The 23,634-nt window shown below is 47.3% G+C and overlaps 2 protein-coding genes across 9 annotated transcripts in view; both read right to left on the reverse strand.

Annotated features, from left to right (window-relative positions):
• The window catches only part of LOC125946889 (uncharacterized), a 790,862-nt gene that overhangs the window by 538,164 nt on the left and 229,064 nt on the right, over positions 1-23,634 (reverse strand). The gene's annotated exons all lie outside the window — the stretch shown is intronic.
• LOC125946888 (uncharacterized) overlaps positions 1-23,634 on the reverse strand; it is a 985,317-nt gene that overhangs the window by 326,598 nt on the left and 635,085 nt on the right. The window contains exon 7 of one of the 8 annotated variants that reach the window (XM_049671049.1): positions 17,594-17,820. The exons of the other annotated variants lie outside the window; for them this stretch is intronic. Coding sequence (XP_049527006.1) covers positions 17,669-17,820 — 152 coding nt within the window. The 3' untranslated portion in view covers positions 17,594-17,668. Of the gene's footprint in view, positions 1-17,593; positions 17,821-23,634 lie in introns of those variants that run through there. 8 annotated transcript variants of the gene reach the window in all.

The following is a 23,634-nucleotide window of genomic DNA, read 5'->3' on the forward strand; positions in this document are numbered from 1 at the left end:
CATATTGTAACACTGTATTAGTATATCAGCACATTTCTCACTCTATATGTTTTGCATATGTATTCACATATGTATTAACTATTGTATAAGTAATAATTCTTTACTGTACTCTCCCCCCTTACACAATGCCTCTAGGGGCCTGTAAGGTATCTTTAAATAAATAAATAAATATAAATTGAAGCACAAAAGTAACTGGAACACCCATTTATTTCTTCCCACACTTTTAGAAATAATATCTCGGAAGTTATGCTATCCCGGAAATTCATTCAAGTGCATGCGTCTTGGAAAGTCACCGGCTACAATACGTAAATTGCATGATGTGTCGAAAAGCAATTAACTAAGATGGTAATTAGTCAATGTTCGTTTATTAGTTGAATATGTGTTTCAATTTCTCGTGCTACTAATGTCCGCCTCTTCGAATAACCTAGCTCAACGATAAGAATTATGCTACCTGCCACAGGTGATATAAAAAAAAATTCCATAAAGCTTAAGTTTGAACATCCTGTATATCTAACACATCGTTTTTACTTGAAGCATATGCGTCCTTTTCACAAGAACGCCACGGTATTAAAAAAATACCACAGTAAAAGTACATCGAGCTGGAAACGCTTAAGCTGTTGGCGAATAAATTTTATATCAACATTTTATATACTTTCTTTTTTCAATATTAATAAGCTATTCATCACAATACGGTTTTCTAGCTTTTCAGAGTTGCCAGGCCGATGTCCCATTGTCGTGATAATGTTGCCGTCACTTATTGACGTGATTCCTTGTTTGTCAGCCTAGCACAGTCACCATGTCCTCGTTATAGAGAGGTCATCATGCTGTCAGAGGCTATCCTCTTTATAAGCCGAAGGCATTTTTTTCTTTCACGCCTCCCCACAACTACATACAAACCGCATTCTTCCAAGTTAGAGATGTGTTCAAGTATCATTTAGCAACTGTATTTTTCAAATTACTAACTAAAGAAGCTTCTTCCAACTACGTTAGTTCTGGTATACTTCTTAATCCTAATTACACAAGATTTGCAGCAGAAGAAAATTTCTTGTTACTTTTATGTCGTAATAAGTACGGAAAGATGGCTTCCCATTTTTGTGCTGTTAAACTTCGGAACTGTCGACAAATGAATTGTCATCTAGCTTGTACACATTTAAATACCTACTTAAGAATGCTTTTCTGTCTGATTACACTTCATATAATGTTATGTTGATAAGGTGTAGCTGTGTAATTAGCTATGATTGTGCATGTTTACTTTTCCTTGGCGTTTTTATGTGTGTCCTTACTTAGTTTATTTCCTATTTTTTACTTATTCCATTCGTTGTTGCCCTGCTGTGTACTGCGTTTTTTTTATATGTAACAATTAAACGAAGGTCCCGGTGCAGTCTCTGACTATGGGATGGTTGTCTGTATACCAATTCTTGTAACTAATTGGATGAACGAATAAATAATTGAAAATGAAACTGAAACCTATTCTTATAATTTACTTCCACTATTAGAATAAATCATATGCCCTTTTTTGGTTTCATAACATGAAGCATTACTGAATAATACTTTCGCGGGAACCGACATGTGAATCCCATTCCTTTATAGAGACATGAGAGCCAATGGTATAAACATTGTGGCAGCTCACAATGGCTGTTAGCGATACTACGGATAATATTCAAGCAGTGAGTAACAAAACACCTGCAATATAGAAGATATCTTTGTGGGAAATTTGTAGTGGCCTGTGTGTGTTTGTATTAGGGGCGTAGCCAGAAATTTATCTCGGGGGGGGGGGGGGGGGGGGGCGTCAGCTTTTCTCTACGTACCGTGATCGATATTAAATATCGGTACTTTGAGCAGACTCTATACATGTATATCAAAGACATGGGACCCCCCTCCCCCGCGTGCGCGTTTGCTTGTTCAGATATTAAGTTAAAAGTAAAGCACGCGCATTAAAATACAGTAAGTACGAAAGCTACAATGGGCATTTGGAGCAACGGCCCGTCATCGCGCCACAGAATGGACCAGTCTTCGAAAACGCATCATTGAGATGACCCACCCGATTGGAGATGACATCGTTAATCTCCGTTAAGCGTAGATGGCGTTGTCCTCGTTGGGGCGAATTGAGTTTCGCAAGTCAAGGATGGCTATACACATGAAGAGGCACGCGTGACCAGGCTATACCTACTCATATAGCAATAGCTTATTCGCTGCGTCTTTGCGCTGTAAAACGTAAATACGCACAAAAACGCACAATCCTTTTTTTTTTTACAGTGAAGCTGTTAAGGGCTCACTCTTCGATGGTCGCGTCCGGATGTCGAAAAAAAATGGCTTTGGTTTAGCTCTGGTTAAACCTAGTCGAGTAGCGATAGCTACAGGCCCCCGGCTGCGCTCATCAGAGGTCGGAGCTGTAGATTCATCGTTAGAGGCTAAGCGAGCCCGTCTAGCGGCATCGCTTTCACGGCGTTTGGTCAACCGTTCGGCACGCTGCTCTTGGGTCTCTTCAGCACGCTGTTTCCTCCTCACTTTATTTCTACGCCGATCCCTGGCCTCCTCCAGGCTGGCCGACTTCTGACCATCTATAATGCCGCCTCAAGCTATGGCTGCGGGGACGTGAGCTCTCCCCTTCTATTGACCCTTTCCGCGGCGCTCCCGTGGGCGCTGCTATGTTTAATCACGTGGTGACGCTTCCATTGCTTGCCTCAACTGCCTCCGTTGCCTCCGCTAGCCACCGTACCTCCGCGTTTTCAACGCAAGCGCGTTACGCGGGTGCGGCGAAGCAAACCTCCGTTTCGATGTATATCGTAGACGGTGACTGTGTGAACGATACAAAGCTTTGGCCACAGCTTTAGAGGTCATGTAAGCGCTTTCTAAGCTCAATACGCCTTGTCCAAATGGCGTGAGCAGCGTATACGCTGCTTGTACTAAAAGCGGGGCTAGAAATACATACCAAGCGGTCCAAACTTTCCACTTATGAATTAAACTCGGGATCAGTGTGCTCTTCGTTCTTTAGTTGGCAAACATTTTGAAGCAGCGGCTTGCCATGTTTCTGACTCAGTAACGTGCCTCGATTCCTCGGTGCGGCCACTATTTGGTTGTTTATTTTCAGCCTAATTGCTCGCGGGTGGGCTCTGCTTTGATAGATTTGTTCTTGCTACGCACGAAGCTTGGAATGTAAATGTTCCGTACTTTGCGGTAGCTTGAGGCAAAGACGTATTATCGCTAGTCTGTCGCTTACTCTGTGGACCGTCATGAAAGGTTCCGCTTCCAACATTCGTGCCTTGTCGGTGTAGTCGCCGTCACTCATGCCTCGGCACATTGATTCAAGTGGTCGCCAATTCACTTGTTATTGATAGGTTGGCAATAGGGTGGGCGTAAGTGTGCGTGCTAGTAGGGGTGGATGTGAGTAGATAACGTGCGAGAAACTAACTCTGCCAGTGAGTGGCGATACATCCTTTTGTAACCATTGGTACCGACTCTTAAGTGCCGACGTTCCGGAGTGGAAGTCCTTTCTTTGGAGGTTAGCTATACAGCGCTGACGATTGAATGATCTTTTTAGCACCGAGGAAAGCAGTGCATCGCGAAGGGGGCAATACAGGCAGTCCTTATGTAGCAGCGGCGACACAGGTTGATTCCTTTCCTTAATTTGCGAATCACAATTTTTGCTGCGAACTACTGCACATGTCTTCCCTTTATCGTTTCACATTTTGCCGCATGAATTGGGCATAATTCATAAGCGGACACCCAGTTTGCATTTGCGAAAGCTGATCGCACAATAGCAGGGTATAAGCAGTAATGGTTTCGTATTCGTGCACATTCGCTGAGGCAACGTATGGCGCACCGCCGAAAGCGCCATCTCGTTCCTCTACAGCAAACTGCTCCGCGAAAAGGTCAATACTCCCGGTTATCACAGCTGCGGAGCGCGGGGTGTGTCGTCATACAGAGGGCGCAGCGAGCGCCCAACGCCTAAAGTACCAACGCCAGTTGCACTAGCCGCGCGGCGACCGCGACGAGGCGAGTTGCCGGAAAAGTGAGGCCTGTGGTGTGACGTCACAAAGAGTGCGCGGCGAGCGCGACAGCTGTAGGGTGCCTAAAGCCCCTAAAGGGTGCCTCGATGCCAGCGCCGCCCTGGCATCGAGGCACCCTAGACAGCTGTGGCGGTTGCCAGGCAACGGCGGACGCGCGCCTGTAGCAGCGGTGGCCGCGCGGCGACCGCGACTAGAGTGACCGAGAATATGGGAGTGTGTCCAAAGCGCCGGCTCCGGCGAGGGCCTTTTTCTGTGAACTGCCGCGCCGCGCCGCTGCTGCTCCTGCTCCGGACCCGTGGGCTTTTCGCGCTCGCGAAGCGCGCGGCAAGCGAGGGTCGTCTGCTACGCGCTGTAGTTTTTTGCGTTCAGCTTCCATGCAAAGCACTTAAACTCTTTTTAACTTGAACAGTGTGGTGCTGCATGGAGCCTTACCCATCTTTGAGCGTTTCTTTGTGCTTGGGCAGCAAGATAATGCAAAAACTAACGTATCAAACTCATCAGCGCGGCCTAGCTCCAGTGCTAGAGTTCGGGAACGGTATTACGGTAACTGTGCGTGCGTAGAAACACGCTAACTGAGCCCGCGCAAGGAAAGAACGTAAAAAAAGAAACGTTATTCGCATGGGTACGCGGGCAACAGCACCATGCTTGCAAGAATAAGAGCAACGAAAAAGGTAAATTACTCGCGCAGTTAAGTGAAATACTTACGCGCGTGCAGTGACCGCTTCGCTCACCAGTATACGCGCATTTCGCTCACGGTCAGTAGTGGTTTAGAGCCATATGCATATGTATTTATTCATAATTTTTTTGCCTCGACAATACTTTATTATTAACAGAGCACCTTGAGAAGGTGTAAGCGAAGCAAGAGAAAGAGCAAAGACGGTCCTAACGCCCAATATTGTTGGCCTATTTCGCTTCAGAGATAGCGTACACGAACAATTGTTGCTGTAAGCGATCTCTTCAATACACACTTCGCGCACGATGTACCTTAAGGTTCACCGTGAGCGAAGCTGGTTTCAAATTCAGACATTCGAAAGAAAAACCATTCCACCCAATAGGTACACAAACATAAAAAAAGGTGAACAAATATATTTTTGTACATTGAAATCAATAAATAGCTACTGCTGGCCTACCTATTTACTGATTTCTTATGCAAAAGTTATTGCAGCAATAGCCTTGTTTTACTAATGCGTGAATCCTCTCTGAAATTACCAACATAAACTTCTCATAATATAATAGTTAGTGCTTAACGTGTGATTTTTTACATAGACAAAAAAGCATTCATGGCGCATGACGATGTTTGTGCTTGCATTATATTGAGTGGAAAATTGTTTTAAAAATTAAAATCATTGATGCACTGCAAATATCGCTATTGATTCTAGATATCCCTAAAGTAGTTACCTTCAATCAGTAAAACATAAGAAGTTTATGTTCTGGTGATTAGTTGCCTCTTTCATTAAGTAACTACAAGTACGTAATTATTTATCAGTAAGTATATTTGCTGTGTACGAACCAGCGAGCATATGCAATAAATATTCCTAAAGTTACTTTCATGTTAAAATTCGCTTAGTGTTTGCGCTCTTGCAATACAAGAAGGCGAAAGACGAGTTGACATTACATACGTAATGCATCACGTTCGTTTTCTGACGTTCGCTCGTAATTATGAAATGAGGCGTACGTAAACAATGTTGCACTATTAGCGTTTCATTTATTTTGGTTCGTCTTGTTTTTTGTCGCCGTATATTTCTCGCGTACCCTTTACCTACACGCCGTAGTAGCTTAGTGACTTTGGTAGGTTGGACTGCTAAACTCGAGGACGCGGGTTCGATTCCCGGCCACGGCGGCTTACATTTCGATGGAGGCGAAATGCATAAAACACCCGTATACATAGATATAGGTGCACGTTAAAGAACCCCAGGCGGTCGAAATTACAGGAGCCCTCCAATACGGCATTTCTCATAGCCATATTGTGAGTTTTAGATGTAAAACCCCAGAAATTACCATTACTATTATTACCCTTTACCTGTGCTCTCAGTTCTTCATGATATGTGAGCAAGTTCGACAAAGATTGGCATTCAACACGTTCTTATATAAAGGGTGTTTCAGCGAACACTTTCAAAATTTATTTAAAGGTGCCTGTGGCAGATAGCCCAATTCTATTTAATGAGCTGGTCTACTCAAAGAGGCGGACATTACTTGCACAAAAAATTGAAATGCATAATCAACTAATTAACGAAAATTCACTAATTAGGTTTTTAACTAATTACCTTATGGTCCATATTGTAATTAACAAATTGTAGTTGTGAAGTTCGCAAGGCGGATCCATTTGGAATTAATTGTCAGGATGACACCACTTTCGAGATAATAACTCCCGAACTTTTCGGAGAAATGCATTGGGGTTCCAGTTAATTTTGCGCTTCAATGGATAGAGCGATGTTTTGTTAAGAAACTAACTGGAACACCAGTTCATTTATCCTCATAGTTCGGGAAATAATATCTCGAAACTGGTATCATCCTGAGAAATAATTCCAAGTGGATCCGCCTTGCGAACTCCACAGCTACAATTTGTAAATTACAATATGGGCCATCAGGTAATTAGTTAAAAACTTTATTAGTGAATTTTTCATAATTAGTCGATTATGCATTTCAATTTCTTGTGCAAGTAATGTCCGCCTCTTCGAGTAGACCAGCTCATTAACTAGAATTGTGCTATCTGCCACAGGCCACCTTTAAGAATTTTTGAAAGTGTTCGCTCAAACACCCTGTATAACGTTACACCCACAGCAGCAAAGGGATTTCTGGCCGAAAAATGCGGGTTTAGAATTGTTGTCGTTAATTGCGACGTGAATGCAAGTATGTGAAGTTACTAATGCCATGACCCATCAGTCATCTTAGTCACACATTTGTGCCTTACCACGCTATACTTTGGAATATATACCAAGTGAACGAGACGCGAGAGTTACGCGGTTTGTATTCATGTTTGGTATTGCGGCCCCACCGACGGACACATTACGCTTCCCAAGAGACTGTTAAGGATTTCGCCTTAATAAAGAAACAGCAGAGCGCGGGAGGCAGTCTTATAAAACAAATCGAATGCATGAAATAACAGAAAGGGAACGATAGGGTGCAAAAGCGTTAGCATGAGCTAGCCATATCTTCCACGTTCTCCTGGTTGTCATCGCGATCTCCAGATTATTTTCTTCTGCAGCACGTTCACGTTGCTCATTCCACGCATAACTAAATGAAGTAAGCGCACGGAATGCGTTACTCAAACAGTCGCGTAGGCGCGGACCAAGCGAGCTAGAAGGAAATAGACAAAATACCCGTAATCACCGCCGCTAAACGCGTTCTCTGTGCGGTGAGTCACTGCGGTATTACCTTGCGGTGACGTGGTACTTAATATATCCTAAATTATTGCGATGTTGGCTAATAGCAACCAAACTATCAGGCTCGTAGCAGACGCCCGCTGCCTTGGCGCGGCATCCGCAGCATAGAAAGCCCACGGGTCCGGTGCAGCAGTGCCGCGGCGCGGGAGTTCACAAAAAAGGTCCTCGCTCCTCCCATGCATTCGCGCGGCGCTTTGGACACTATCCCATATTCTAGGTCACCCTACCGCGATGAGCCGAGTCGCTGGAGAATTGAGGCCCGTGCTGTGACACCAAACAGAGGGCGCGGCGAGCGCCCAACAGCAGGAGTACAGTGTAGCAGGAGCGTTGGCCGCGCGGCGACTGCGACCAGCCGAGTTGCTGGAGAATCAAGGGCCGTACTGTGACGTCACAGTGCGGCCACGGCTCAAAGTGCGGCGACGGCGAAGAGGCGAAAACCTGGCGTAATGTAGCTGTCGCTAGAAAAAAAAAAAAAAACTCTCATTAGCCGTATGCTGTATGTGCGAGTGAAAGCGCGCGAGGGCGAGGGACGCGCGCTTTCACTGGGGGCGAACGCACGGCGGATAGCAAACGCGACTTCCCAGTGGAAGGGGAGTAGAGGGCGAGGAGGGCATCGAGGCACCCTAGACTGTGCGTGTGCGTGCCCGCTCTCCCACTGCGGCGGATGCGCGCACCTCTGCCGGCCTCTGCCGCTTGTGCCGTTCATGGATAAGCTCATGGATAAGTTCATGGATACACATTGGAAGACGATAAACTCAATGTGATGGCGAATGTCGTCGATGAGAACACGAGCAGTACACTGTCCGTTGGGGTGAATGAATGCATTATTATCACCACGCAAAATAGGTCCAAGATAAGGCGTTTTTACTTTCCGGAGCCGTGAACACACATCCCTACGAAGAACAGAAACGGCGGCACCGGTATCGATGAGAGCTGACGCGGGAACACCTTCAGCAGTTACATAAAGCATGTAGGCCGGGCGAACAGGAGGAATTTTTGAAGACCGATAGGATGCAGTTTCCTCTCCAAAAACTGCAACAGTTAGTTTTCCGAGCGCTGGTCGGCAAAGTGGGAAGTGGGGCGAAGCGGCGATGTAGAACGCCGGTAAGGCGAAGGAGAATGACGTCTGGCTGAACGGGAACTATGAGGCAGATTGGGAGCAGCTGGAGGAGACGGAGAACGCTGCTGAGGGAACGAGTACGATCCGGGATAGTAGGCGTCTGGTCGGCGAGTGCGGTCTCTCGCGTCCCTCGTCTTTCATCCTGCTGGCGACTGCTGCAGAAGCGACATATATGGCCGCGTATACCACAGTAAAAACAAACCTGACGAGGTGGACGCCACTGAGGGTAGGATGGCGCAGCAAGTGCTCTGGTTCCCCCATCGAAGCCAAATGATCATAGATAACGTCAGTAGGCACAGTTTATAGTGTGTTAATAGTGCTTACAATATATATATATATATATATATATATATATATACCCAGACTGCTTAAAGTTCACACGTGCAAGAGCATGCGGAATAAAAATAATAAAGAGAACTGGAAAAAATATACACGAAGCTTCTACGTATCCTAACAAAATCAGGTGGCGCTCACAAAGGCAAATTCCTGGTCAGCGAGCGAATTGACCTTCGCGCTGCTGCTTGCATCAACGCAAACTGAGCCGCGAAAAAAAAAAGAAACAGGAAAGTTTTCACTCGGTCGTGCAAAGCTTAGGCGCAGCGAAGCAGACTGACCCTCAAGTCTTGCTGCTGCTGCTGCTGCTGCTGCTGCTGCTAGGTATTAACTTGGCTGCTGCAAGGTCTTGACTTGGTTCAACTTGACTACGCATCTAGGGAAGGTATTCTAGAGCGATCATTTTCAGAGGTACCTTCCCTTTCGCGACATTTCGCATGACTAGCGCTGGACGCGTTGGCGCCTACGAGCGACTGCGTTGCTGGCACGCCACAAACCCAGGCAGGCAGGTAGGAGCCGTGTCTGTGTCGGGCGACGCGAGCGCGCACCTGAGCCGGCAGTTACTAGGCAACGCGAGGTGACGTCATCGCTACTGCTTCGGCGCATGCACGGCTATACTCGGTGACAGCTTTTCTTGACATTGGAGCGAAGGCTACGGAGGCGGGGCCTCCGCACATTTGTGTTGCTACGCAAGTAGTCCGGCAGCTTGCAGCCGATTTCAGTTCCAGTTTCGGTTTTCGCTAGCTCGCAGCGCTGGCGATGGTAGCGTCAGAGTTAAACTTTGATGAGTGTGCATACATGCAGCTAATTGCTGTGCTGTATATATACTGGTACACAGAAAATTTTCCGCTGTTCAGAAGGTTTTCGCAGCATTATTCAGCCTTTATAACAGTGAAGCTTAGGTTCCGTGTTCAGTCAACAAAAAGTGTGGCAGCCAAGGATATACGGGTACGCGCCAGACGTGATCGAATGTTAACGTTTACAGTATTAAGCCATGGTACAGGCGAAATGGAAGGCCGGTTGCGGCACGATCCTGCCACGCGCGTGTCTTGTTTCAGTTTTGCTGTATTCGGTTTACGCCCACAAAGACTTTCGGCAATGATCGGCGCAGACTGCGCCTCAGTGTTCGAGAAGCTTCACAATTGTAGTAGATCGTTTTGTTAAGATTGCGTGCAAGACGCGAACAGTCAAGCTTATTTCAGAGTTTGCGCGACCACCACTGATAAGGCTGGAAAGTTCGATGCGTGATGTATAAAAGACGGCGCAGTCCCAACGATGATCAGCTTTTCCACGGCCGATGCTGTACTCGCCGCTATCAGTGCCAGTATGTATTGCAGTAATCTGAGTTTCCGTTTACAGGCCGACTGCTGCCTTCGTCAACGTCACAACCCCGTGACAATAGGTATGCAAACTATGCAAGATGACGAATGTCGCCAAGCACACACCGCAGCTAAAATACGCAAGTAGCATGATGCCGCTGAATTATAAGATTTTAAGAGAGCTCACGCTTAATTGAATAGAGACTGATACAGATTCTTTTACTCGAGCTTCGCTGGTCAAACACCTTCATGTAGTGTGATGGCCGTCGACGTTTTTTCGATCCCTGTGCATTCAGTATGTAACAGGTATTGTCCATAATACCAATTGTTATTGGTAGAAAAAAAATAAAGCATGCATAAAAACAGTTCATATCTTTTATTGCGTCACAGCCGTACGCGAAAATTCTCGAGGCCCGTGTATTTAGATGTAGGCGTCTGTCCACACGGTCTCCTTAGTGTGGCCAGCGTTTACCCAGGTCTCATCAAGGTAGTATATGGTCCTGTAAAAGAAAAGAAATCAGTCGTATAGTTAAGAGCTTACCTTTACTGGCAACAGCCCATTAATAAACCAGCGGCCTTGATTCAAGGTTATGCCTCTATTACAGCGCGAAGAATCCACTGACAAAACCCATGTGAATACATATACCAAAGATCAGCAGGCAAAAGTTCCCCTGAGAAAGACTGAAGTGAATTTTTACAAAACACGTTTCAGGCTGCTCATAAAAGCTAATGAAACCACATCCCCAATTATGTGCCCAGCATATTCGCTGAAATAAATTCGCTATTCTTTTTTGCAAGTCATTTAGATTCCTTGCTCCTACGCGGAAAAAAAGGCAGTAAATCTTCCCAAACAATGCGACGGGAAATTCTGCAATAGCGAAACGCTCAGTTACATCTTCGGCAGAGATCATCGCATCCTCGTCTGATACTATTTTCCACCGTACAAGCGCAAACATAATCCACTACCTTATTTTACTGGGGAATTTCGCTGCGACTTAAGTTAGGATTATGTAAGGCTTTCGATCACTCGCGTAAACAGCACACGTTTGGCGATCACTGATGCAAAGCACACCTCTCATTTTCGCTCACCCTTAGGTACACACGCATGCTCACCATTCGCGTCTACACTTTTACCGACAAGCACGCGCAACGAAAGTTTGCAGAGATTAAAAGAACGTAAGAACTTACTGCTGCTGCCTCCGCATTTTTCGGATTGTTCGGAGGTACTTTCAACGCCAAGCAACGATGTCGTCTCTTCTGAGGAATGCCGAATAGTTTTTTCTCTTTCGGAAGATGAACCCGAAGTCGTTCAGCATTCGTTGCATCGTGCGAGTGCTGATCGCCGGCATGTCCATGTTAGGGTCGCTGATCAACTCGTTGCATAGCTTCTAGGACGTAGGCAGCTCATTGCGCATGAAATAGCTGTGCACTTTGCGCCACAATGCGGCCAACGCAAACGTGTCGTAACGCAGCAGCCTCGTTTTCGTGGTCATGCGCTTCCCAGCTTCGCCCGAGAAATCCAGTTTCTTACTCTTTGGAGAGAAGAGTGGGGCCCGCAGAGCTTCAGCCTTGATTTGATCGAGTTACCGTTCACATACTCACCCCGGTGAGCTCGGCGACAGTCCGGCACACAGAATTCGTCGCCCCCCCCCCCCCCCAGCTCGGTATGACGGCGCCTTACTCAAGTGTAGACATTGCATGATAATCTGCTTGGTTTGTTTGGAGACCCACTTCTTGTCACACTTAGAGTATAGCCTCCTCGGAGAACGAAAAGGAGAGTTTGCGGCCACACACGGTACCGCCGGCACCGGGGACGCCACGTTTACTGCGAGAGCAAGCAGCAGGCGTGCGGAAAACGTGGTGCCGTCCAAGAAAAAAAAAAAAAAAAAAAAATTAAGGCGCACGAAAACTTTTTTTTTTCCAGGAACAGCTTACCATACTTGTTCTATATTTATAATTAAAAAGGTTTTATTTATTCGTGCCAAGTAACTCTTAGAATCAGAAAATAAAATAGGTACTATTTCCTGGCGCGTGCGCATGCAGGCGGTACGGCTCTGTAGCTTCCACAGTGCTGTCCAAGGAAAGCTGTCGCCGAGTATAGGCAATGTTGGCAGCGTCGGCAGCAGGTGGTGCTGGGAAACATTTATTGTTCGTGAGCCTTATGTACCAGAACTACCTGTGAGGGGGCTCAGGAGCGCGTAGGGTGGCCGGGAGTTTGTGGCCGTCGGCGACCCTCAAAGCTCAGTCCACCAGCCGTATTTGGTCGGCTGGGTTGCAGCTAGACACCGCGGTCTCCCATCCCTCGACGTCGGTGAGTTGCCACTCAGAGGGCGGCAGGAGCTCAGGGCATATCAACATTATGTGATGAAAGTTGACTTTATGCGCGCCGCAGTCCTGTCGATATAGGCCTGGATGAACCCGGGTGAGAAAAACTGGAGAAAGGAACGTTTGTTCCTTAAGCTTGCGCCAGGTAGTTTGCTGGAATTTGGCTAAGGATTTGTGTGGGGAAGGATAATGTTAACTGCAATTCACGGTAGTGCAGGGTGATCTCAGGATATGCTAGCAATCAGTCTCGGGCGTTATCCAGGTCATCGGACGGTGTGTCTCGGTTGACGGCTACTCGGGCAACGGAATGGGCCATCTCATTGCCTGGATGACCCGCGTTCGCGGGCACGGACATGTGCGTAATTGGTCTGAGGGGGGTCTGACGATTGAATATTTTCCGTGACGGTCCATGCACTCAGAGTTTGGAGTAGTTGCGGATTGCAGTTTTAGAGTCGCTGAGAATAACCTCGGCAGTGGTGGTGGAGATGGCCAGAACGTGCGTGCCTATATTGTGGCTGCTGTGGTATAACGAAATGTGGGACTACACTAACAGCATAGGCCGGTTTGTGTGGGTAGGTAGCGGCGTCAACACACACCAGGAGGCGGTCATGCTGGTGTTGCTTGTAGAGGGCTTTTCCCTGGCCCGCCTGCGTGCCTCGTGATGCACGGGGTGCATGTTTTACAGCGTGAGCTATTATGGGCTCATTCCAATAGCCGTTTCGGGTCGCGATGATACCGCCGCCAGTGGCCGCGTAACCACTATCGCCGGAAACGCGAAAAAAGTACCCGATTCTCAACAGGATCGAACCCGCGCCCACTGCGTGGGAGCCGGATACTCTACCACTAAGCCAAGCAAGCGCTTGCTATCAGGCCGCAGAAAATACCTTAAGGTAAACGCAGGGTGAGACGACTCGAGCCTCCGCCAGTATGGTGTTGCCATCTAGGTAAGATGCCTGCAAACGCAGCGTCCGCAGGTGCAGACGACAAGATGCGATTCAGACGTGGCGCGCAATCAAAAGCTCCCGAGCTGCCGAGCCTCCGCTAGTATGGTGGCGCCATCTATAGTTAAGGTGCCTGCAAGCGCGGCGCGCCCGACATGTAAGTTGTAGTTGTAAGGCTTGATTGGGCTCAGCAGACTGCTGCGGAGAGAGCTTTACAAGCCGCAGCTCGCCGTCGACCCCCGGCGGACCGTTCAGATCGTTCTCGTCAAAACGAGGCGAACAGACTGCCGCGAAGACCCTGTTGTGCGTGGTGTCCAAATTGGAGCTACTCTTGAGCCGCTCCACCAGCTTACGCTGTGGGTGTGCTGCGTGTGCCACGCCGGCCTGTGACTTTTTGAGGCCAGGGGAGGATAGTGAGGCAGTTCTGTATGTCTGATGGTAACGAACATGCCGTATCTTCCTCGGAGGTCGCGCTTAGTCCTAGTTTGTCCAGGATGTGCGGTCCTATGGTGGTAGAGGACAACCTCTCGATTTGAGCTGTGCAGTGGGCTTCCGTGAGCTCATCAAGTGTGTTATGTACCCCCATGCGAAGGAGGTGCTCATTTGGCGCGTGCCTGGGGAGGTTAATCGCTGTCTTATACGCTTGACGTATAAGGGCATCCCCCTTTTCCTTTTTTGCCCGGGACCGAGTATACTACTGTGCACATGACCAAGATCTGCACTAACATTCTCAGGTCATGCTCTCTCATCCCATTGTGTCTACTGGCCATTCGCCTGATCAGGCACATACTGTGGTGGTGAGTTTTGGTTATGGTCGCCGTGTGTTTGCCGTTGTTGGGCATGGCCATGCCAAGCACTCATAGCTTTCTGACCTCTACAATGTAGCGCGTCCCCATCTGACTACGGATGCTCGGGGGTGGAGTTGGGTCTGTGTGACTACTGGGGGGTGGAGAACAATTTCCGACTTGGTGGGAACCTTGTGAACCTTCGATCCCGTTACTTAGTGGCTTTCGCAAAAGGATTCTTGCGTTTGTATGCCAAATTTTTGAACTTTCATTAAACTGTGTGATATGTGAGTGTTTTATTTTGCATATATGTCTACATTTAACGCAAACAATGTTGACTTGACGTTGCTAATATTTCTATGAAATAAAGAAAAAAGATAGACTGATCCAACACACAAGTTGGAATCGAGGTGAAGCGAAGTTTTCGTGTAGCGGGTGATGGAAATCACCTAAATTTGCCATTTTCATGCCCGCGTTTTCGGCGTAAAGGAAACTAGCGCGCATGTTCTCTCACAAACTAATGGTAGGCAATGTGGTAAATCTCATATTACTTGTATTTCTCCATTTCTTCTTCTATATTGTGAGTGTACGTATACTTCTTGTATATTGTAAGTGGTAGAAGTGTAAGTGTAAGTGGTAGAATATTGTAAGTGATAGAAGTAGTCAAGCTCGTTTACTGGGAAGGCTTAGGAGTGAGGATCAACGGCGAATATCTCAGCCAGCTTCGGTTTGCAGATGACATTGTCCTATTCAGCAACAATGGAGACGAATTACAACAAAAGATTGAGGACCTTAATCGAGAAAGTGTAAGAATTGGGTTGAAGATGAATATGCAGAAGACAAATATAATGTTCAATAGCCTGGCAAGGGAACAAAAATTCAGGATCGCCAGTCAGCCTCTAGAGTCTGTAAAGGAGTACGTTTATCTAGGTCAATTACTCACATTGGGCCTTGATCACGAGAAAGAAATTTACAGAAGAATAAAATTGGGTTGGAGTGCATATGGCAGGCATTACCAAATCCTGACTGGGAGCTTACCACTGTCGTTGAAAAGTGTACAATCATTGCATTCTACCGGTGCTAATATATGGGGCAGAAACTTGGAGGTTAACAAAGAAGCTCGAGAACAAGTTAAGGACCGCACAAAGAAAGATGGAACGAAAAATCTTAGGACTCACGTTAAGAGACAGGAAGAGAGCGGTGTGGATCAGAGAGCAAACAGGGATAGCTGATATTCAAGTTGATATTAAGAGGAAAAAATGGAGCTGGGCAGGCGGTGTAATGCGTAGGATGGATTACCGGTGGACCATTAGGGTTACGGAATGGATACCAAGAGAAGGGAAGCGCAGTCGAGGTCGGCAGAAAACCAGATGGGATGATGAAGTTAGGAAATTTGCAGGCGCAAGTTGGAATACGGTAGCGCAAGATAGAGGTAATTGGAGATCGCAGGGAGAGGCCTTCGTCCTGCAGTGGACATAAAAATTTAGGCTGATGATGATGATGATGAACTTCAGCTGGATTGGCATGCACTTTGAAATAGGTGTTTAAATTCTTAGTTCAACTTCTTGTTGCGATGGAAGGTGTTCCTTTGTGCGAAGTTTTCTATGTACAGCTCGTCCGCCAGTCACTTGTTTTGAAGATATAGTGCTCACAATATTGTAAATAGTTCCTGTACGTCCATCATTCCAAAAATAATTGCATTCATTGTGATAAATACCATGCATTAAATACGGTTGTCCCCTAACTAATAAACCGTCTGGTTGCTACGTTGGGGGGCGGAGGCTCGAATCCCTCCACCGGACGCACTTACTTTTTTTAACGGGAATGCGAATCTACATGTGAGAACTTGACCAGTTGCCGCCATATTGAGAGACCTAGTGGAAACCATGGCAAGCAAAGAAACTTGAAATGGTGTGAAGGCGAGCTCGTTGGTGTGCATTCATAGTGTAAAAACAGTGCCTAAAACACGGACAGACGGAAGAACACAGGACGAGCGCTCGTCCTGTGTACTTCCTTCTGTCCGTGTTTTAGCGCTGTTTTTTACACTATGAAGCAAAGAAAACTTGGCTCTAAACGAGAGTGCATAATAATGGTTAGATCATTTCGCTGCTGTGCGGGGGGGGGGGGGGGGGGGGGCTGCGATTCGATCCCAGCATTGGACATGCCATTAATTTTTTTCAAGCAAGAGTTATTAGGTCAAGAAGCCTTCTCTTAAAAAGAAGACCGACAGAACGCTAGTTATGTATCAAATGTTTTATTTCCCGACGCTGTCATGCCACGTGGAATGAACGAAAAAGAGAAAGAGTTATCTCATAGAGACATAACCTGCTTCTGCTGTCAGTAATGATATGGACAGGGCGTTGACGCACATCTCTTTCCTTAAAGATATTGAGAGCAACAACTACATCACGGGCGCGTTTTTTTTCAATAATTACTTGGTTTTTGAGGTTACCAAGTATTACGTATGCATTTCAGCCATGGCTACGGCAGTGGCTGACGAGATGACTGCAAAGTGATCCGCCTAATAACGGCGCCTGCTCCCGGATGTCCGCCAGATATAAAAAAACAATATTGCTAAACTTTGAATCAAGTCTATTGGGTGTGCTATCAATTACTGATGATGAAATAAAACAACATATAGATGGTTGCACCTTTTTTAATGTACAAAACAACATGATTTGCATAAATGTCAATACAGTCGGCTGCTCTGTTTTTGCAACTGTGTAGTATTTATAAAGGTGCTTTGAGTAATTCTGATTTCCTCATTCAACTATTATTGAACCTTTATTTACGTTTATTTTTGTTTAGGCCGCAGTTTAACACTAAACAATATCTAAAATGTTGAACATTTGCGTTTGCAACAGGCGCTTTGTCTCTGTCACCTCTTTGCGAATTTTTCTATTCCGAGTACATGCACTGACCTGTGAAAACTGCTTTACAGTTCTTCTTGTGCACCATCTAAAAGAATGCTTCGTCGTCCTTATTACTAATGATGGACGTGAGAGCCTAATTTAGAATGTGTGGTGCATTTTTTCCAGACAGGCGCGAATAATCGCTTTTATCAACTTTCGTTAGTCGGCATTTGATGCTCTGAACGGCGCAAACTGTTGATGCACGACTTCAGGAATGCTAAGTTACTTCATTATATGGTGAATGTCTCTGTCACGTTCGCGGAACCATATGCAAGAATTCTGCATATGTGAACAGCAGTAACATTTATAGACATGCGATGGAGCACTGTTTGCCCTAGTGTGTGTTTATTCCAGAATTCATTCTTGCGGCACATGCGTAAATATTGTCAAGTAAAAAGTGTAGGTTGTGCTTTTTTGAATACGTTTTCAGGAAGCAGGCGAGGTGCACTTTGCCAATACGACTTCACTAAAGCACAGTCCTGCGGGATTTACGCTGTCTGGGACTTGCACTGCGTGCGTCTTGCTTAAATTCATTCAAATCTACGTGGTTCTATTAACTATGTTCTTGCACAAGCCGTTGTAATACGTTGTGATCACTCTTCCTTCCGGTACAATTGCAGCGTAAGCTTGAAGGCAACCTTTATATGAGCTCACAGCAGACGAATTCCAGAGGCGTAGTTCATGGAATTCAGCTAATCCAGGAAAGAATAGCATGTGTAAATCAGTCTAGTTTAGGAAGTTTTCTTTTTGTGTATCAGAAGCAAAATCAATTCCACAAAAAAGATGCTACTGTCGCTATCATTGCAGCAAGAAAAAATTGTAGGCGACCCTAATGTTCCTTTTAAGTGTATTTAATGGCGCCAGCCCCTGGACCTTAAGTTAACGGACGCCATTCTTCTACAACACCTAGAGAAGCAGCTGACTACGCGTCCTAATGCGCCGGTAGAGCTTGCGTTGGGACACGAACAATGAATCACGCATGCCCCCTTAAGCAACGGGGGTATGCAACGCGGCCTCCCTTAAGCAACGTGGCCTCCCCATTGCAACAACAGAAGAGAAGTGAAATTCTACGCAGGAAGTGGCACGAGCGCGCACGCGCAAGGTCTGTGGCGCCAACGAGCCAACTGCGGAAGAAGACTACGACGATCGAGTCATTACTGATGGTGATAGTTATTCATCATAATCAAGAGAAAGACCTGAGAGTCAATTGGCCCTTTCCTTAACTACACGTATGCTCCTATATCATATCTATCCTGTACAACTCTTAACTTGAGCCCTTATCCTCATTTTAGATGGCTTTTTATTATTCTGATGGTTTAGGAGACACCTCAAATATCTGTTGCCTGAGGCCTACTTCTGGTGTTCTCCTTGAGAAATATATTGTCACTAGGTGCTAGCGTCATAAACATATAAAAGTGCAATCAAATGGATATGAGACGTTGAAAATAATATTTATATCATGAAGATAAAAGTGGTAACGCGAGAAAGGTGTGAGAATTGCAGCTTTACTAAGCTTCAATGTGTTTTGGTAGTACAGATGAAATATTACTCAGGGAATAATAAAAAATATTGTCACAAGCCCATTAAGTCGAACAACCAACTAATGATGTCACGCACCTTGGCCTTGTTCTTATGGCACATCTGTGTCACATGTAAGGGTCGCCTGTGGCGACAAAAGAAGACGACGACGATCGCGGAGTGTTCCGAACGGCGCGAGCGCTCGAGGCACGCGGACCGAGGTGTAATCCGCGAGGGAGAAGCGACGAAACAGCATTATCGACGTGGCTCTTGAGCTGGAAGGTCGCTTCGTCAGCCACGCTCTGACGACGGGAGAGCGGAGGACCCGGCCACGAAGCTCGTGAAGCAGGCAAGGCCCAGGTGTAGCTGTAGTCCAAGGAGACGTCCGGGCGAAGCTCCTGGGACCGGCTGCTGCTGCTCACGGTGGTTCCGGTCTTCTCGAGAATCCCTCTTCCTCGCCAAGCCCGTTCAACCAATAATCACCGTGCTACCGGGTCGCCATGCCGATCGACGTAAGGCGAAGAACGCTTCGCGAAGCCTAACCCGGTGAGTGACACGTCAGCGGCGGCTCTACCGGGGCACCAGCCACGCACTCGGTCAGGTCAACGGAACCGCGAGGCGTCGGCACTTACGGCACCTGCAACGCTTCGGACGAGCCCGACGTGGACTCAACAATAACTTCAAACCGACGGTCCGTAAGAACCCACACTTCCATATTGCGACGCAGTTAGGCCGGGGCCAGGGTGGCCAGACTTTGACGAGTCAGCGCTAAGACTGACGTAGAGACTCTAAGACGGAGTTAGGCTCCGAGATAGATTATTTTCTGGTAGTTTTGTACTTAATCAGAGTTTTGTATTTTCTACTAAGTGAGCATTTTTGGCTGAGTTATGGTTTTAGTGTTGTGTGCCATATGCCTTTACCGTCCCTGTATATATTAAATCCTTGTTTGCTGTGCTGAGAGTCGTCTCTCCTCCATCGAGAGTAGCGCATGTACGCAACTCTCCGGCTCCCAAGCAAGTAGAAGGTGACAATCTGGTTATATCTAACAAGGTTCTAGCGCGCTATTATACACACACACACAAAACAGGCACGACAGCCATGACAACAGCCGCTTACCTGCGACGCCTTTCGTTCTGATATTCTTCTCTGGTGTAGCCCTCCACTATGTGACAACGGACGCACTGGCGTCAACCCGGAGTTCTCTAGGCTCCCGGCTTGGCCAGATGCCGAAAATAACCTCCATTTTGCCACACCGGACGGAGCGAACCCCACCGATATCGCGAGAGACTACTACATCGCCGCCCCATGCTCCGCTTCACGAGCCGCCGCCTTGGCTCTCACAACTGCGCCCCCTGGTTCTACCGATACCAAGCCACCAGATAACGTCGCATTCATCACAGGACTACATAAGTGTGACACCGTGCTGCGCGGCATTCTCTAGGCTCGGTGCACGACAGCCATGACACCACGCCGCTTACCTGTGACGCCTTGCGCCGCTTACCTGTGACGCCTGCAGGTTCTGCTCTGGTGTAGCCCTCCACCATGCCACAACGGACGCGCTGGCGACATCCCGGAGATCAATTGGCTCCCGGCTTTGGCAGGCTCAGAAAATAACCTTCATTTGCCACACCGATATCACGAGAGACTACTACATCGCTGCCCCATGCTCCGCTGCACGAGCCACCGCCTTGGCTCTGACAACTCCGCCCCATGGTTCTACTGATACCAAGCCACCAGATGACATTAGATTCATCAGAGGACTTTATAAGCGTGCCACCATGCTGCGCGGCCTTCTATGGGCTCGGTGGCACGGCAGCCATGACAACAGCCGCTTACCTGCGACGCCTTTTCGTTCTGGAGGTTCTGCTCTGGTGTAGCCATCCACCATGCCACAACGGACGCGCTGGCGACATCCCGGAGATCTCTTAGCTCCCGGCTTGGCCAGGCGCAGAAAATAAGCGTCATTTGCCAGACCGGACGGAGGGTACCCCACCGACATAACTTGTGCCCGGCAAGTAAATAAATTAGGTAACTGCAGCGTTCCAAGCAGGAGATCAAGGAGCCTTCTTTTCCACGAGCGGCGCTTCACTTCCTCTTCTGTTTGACAATGGTCACATATATCCCAGTGCGTGCGGCCAATGCACGTGCCATTAGGTCTTCGTCTTTGTTGTTCTTACTAATACGCCGTTGTCCTCTTGGGGGGCGCACGAACCTGCGCGCGTTATTTAAAGACGGTTCTTGCGTCATTATTCCCCCTCCAAGAACGCATCGTCCCTATGCTTAAAGTGGCGAAACTGTTGACAAGCTGTTGTCCATACTAAAGAGGGATATAACACTGAGTAGAGGTGTTTGGTAGAACATTCGCTGACTGTCATAATATGGCTTTATTCTGACCACATGCACAGTTTCTGTGCTGACGTCGGCATCGTGATGAGGTCACTTGTCCTTCCGGCGTAACTTCGTAGTTTAAGGGACTAATGCGGCGAAGTATTCAGCAAGGGCCGAAATAATGGCGCAGAAGCTTTTCGGACAGGCCGCGCGTCCGTACTGGAGTCCATACGCATACTTTGTTACCTGGTGCATACTCGACTTCTCTTCGCCGCAAGTTGTATCGGTCAGCGTCAATGCGCTGTCTTTGTTGAATGCGGTGTCGCGCCAGCTGACGTGCTTCTTCGGCCCTCTGTATAAATTCGCTGATGTCAGGGTTTTGTTCTGCACTTTCCTTTACCGGCAGCATTACATCTAAGAGTGTGATGACTGTTCGGCCAAAAACAAGCTGGAATGGCGTCACTTGAGTGGTCTCTTGCAATGCGGTATTCTAAGCGAATGTTGCATATGGTAGTGTCTTGTCCTATGTACGGTGTTCTAAGTCTACGTCATTTGACAACATATCGGTCAGCGTCCTGTTGAGTTGCTCGGTCAACCCATTTGTTTGAGGGTAATAGGCAGTTGTTTTCCTGTGGCTGGTATGAATTAGTAGCATAATGGACTGCGTCAAATACGCTGTGATAGTAACTGCAGGGGCACCATGTCATAGTACCACGTTGGTGAAAAAGAATTCAGCCACTTGAATGGCTGTAGCACTGATTAGAGAGGCTGTTTCGGCATATCGGGTTAAGTAATCTGCCGCTATACAATTCATCGTTTTCCTGGTAACGATGTCGGAAATCGACCAAGCAAGTTTATTCCTACTTATTCAAATGAGTCTTCTGGGGGTTCTATTGGTTGAAGGAGGCCTGCGGGTTTTAATGGAGGCGTTTTGCCTCTTTGGCAATCCCGACATGTTCACACATAATGCAGCACCGAACTCAATGCATTTGACCAGTAGTACTTGGCATGAATTCAAGCGAATGTTCTACTCACGCCGAGGTGGCCTGCGGATGGGTCATTGTGACAGGCTTCCAAAATCTCGGGTTTCAAAGATGAAGGAACGATGAGTAAGAATTTATCTGTACTGTGCTCAAAATTTCTTTTGTAGAGGACGTTAGTTCTAACCACATACGATGATAATCCCCGTTTGAAAACTCTCGGAACATGGACGGGGTGGCCTTCCAGGTGCCTGATGAGTAGAAGCCTCTCGGCGTCAGACTGTTGATGTTTGGCCATCTCAGACGTGGTCATGGCTCCAAGAAACGGAAAGTTATGTCCATCTTCCACAGGAGCAGATTTGACCGGAGCACGTGACAAGCAATCAGCATCGCTGTGCTTGCGACCAGATCTATACACGACTGTTATGTCGTATTCCTGCAGCCTCAGACTCCATCTAGCAAGTCGTCCAGAAGGATCCTTCAGGTTTGCCAACGTGTGATGGTCGCTGATTGCTCCGAACGGCCTACCGCATAATTATGGTCGGAAGTTTCCTATGGTCCGTATTACTGCGAGACATTTTTTTTCCGTTGCAGAGTAGTTAGTTTCTGCCCTCGAAAGAGTGCGGCTAGCGTATGCAATCACTCTTTGCTCTCCATTTTGCCGCTGAACGATGACGGCAGCAAGCCCGAAATTGCTTGCATCCGTGTAGATGTCTTTTACTGCTTCGTCATCAAAGTGCGCAAGAACCGAGTGGTCTTGAAGTCGGCGTCGTAGCTCATTGAATGCATCTTCTTGTTCACTTAGCCAAATGAACGGTAGATCTTCTTTTGTCAATCGCGTTAACGGCTCAGCAGTCTTCGAAAACATTTTTGACGAAACGTCTGTGAGAGGCACAAAGTCCTAAAAATTGCCTCACGGCCTTTTTATCCGTTGGTCTAGGAAACTTTTTTCATGCTGCGGTATTCTCAGGGTCAGGACGGATGCCTTCAGAACTAATCACATGGCCGAGAAAAAGGCATGTTCACACGGAACACAGCTCATGGAACACGGTTCACACGGATGTTCACACAGCTCATGGAAGCCGAAGTGACATTTTTGTGGCTATATCGTCAGCCCTGCTGAACTAATAGCTTTGAGCACAGTCCGTAGTCGTTCCACATGCTGGTCAAAGGCGGTCGAAGAAATCACATCATCAAGATAAACAGGACAGGACTGGCACTTTAAGCCGGAGAGTACAGTGTCCATCATCCGCTGAAATGTGGCAGGTGCGGAACAGAGGCCGAACGGAAGTACCTTGAATTCGTATAGCCCGTCTGATGTGACGAACACTGTCTTGTCACGAGCTCTTTCGTCCGCTTCTATCTGCCAGTATCGACTTTTGAAATCGAGAGAGGAGAAAAATTCGCATCCCGTAGCCTATCACGGGTGTGATCGATCCTCGGAAGTGGATAAACATTCCGCTTTGTGACGACGTTCAACTTTCGGTAATCCACGCAGAAGCGCGATTTCTGATCCCTTTTCTTTACCAGCACCACGGGCGAAGCCCACTGGCTGGTCGACGGTTGAATTACGTCGTCTCTCAGCATTTCTGCAACTTGGTTTCTGATGACCTCTCTCTCCTTCAGTGCCACTCGGTAGGGATGCTGGCAAATAGGCCTGACAGCTTCGTCGACAATGAT

This window comes from Dermacentor silvarum, chromosome 7, assembly GCF_013339745.2.
Source record: "Dermacentor silvarum isolate Dsil-2018 chromosome 7, BIME_Dsil_1.4, whole genome shotgun sequence".
Taxonomy (NCBI): Eukaryota; Metazoa; Arthropoda; class Arachnida; order Ixodida; family Ixodidae; genus Dermacentor; species Dermacentor silvarum.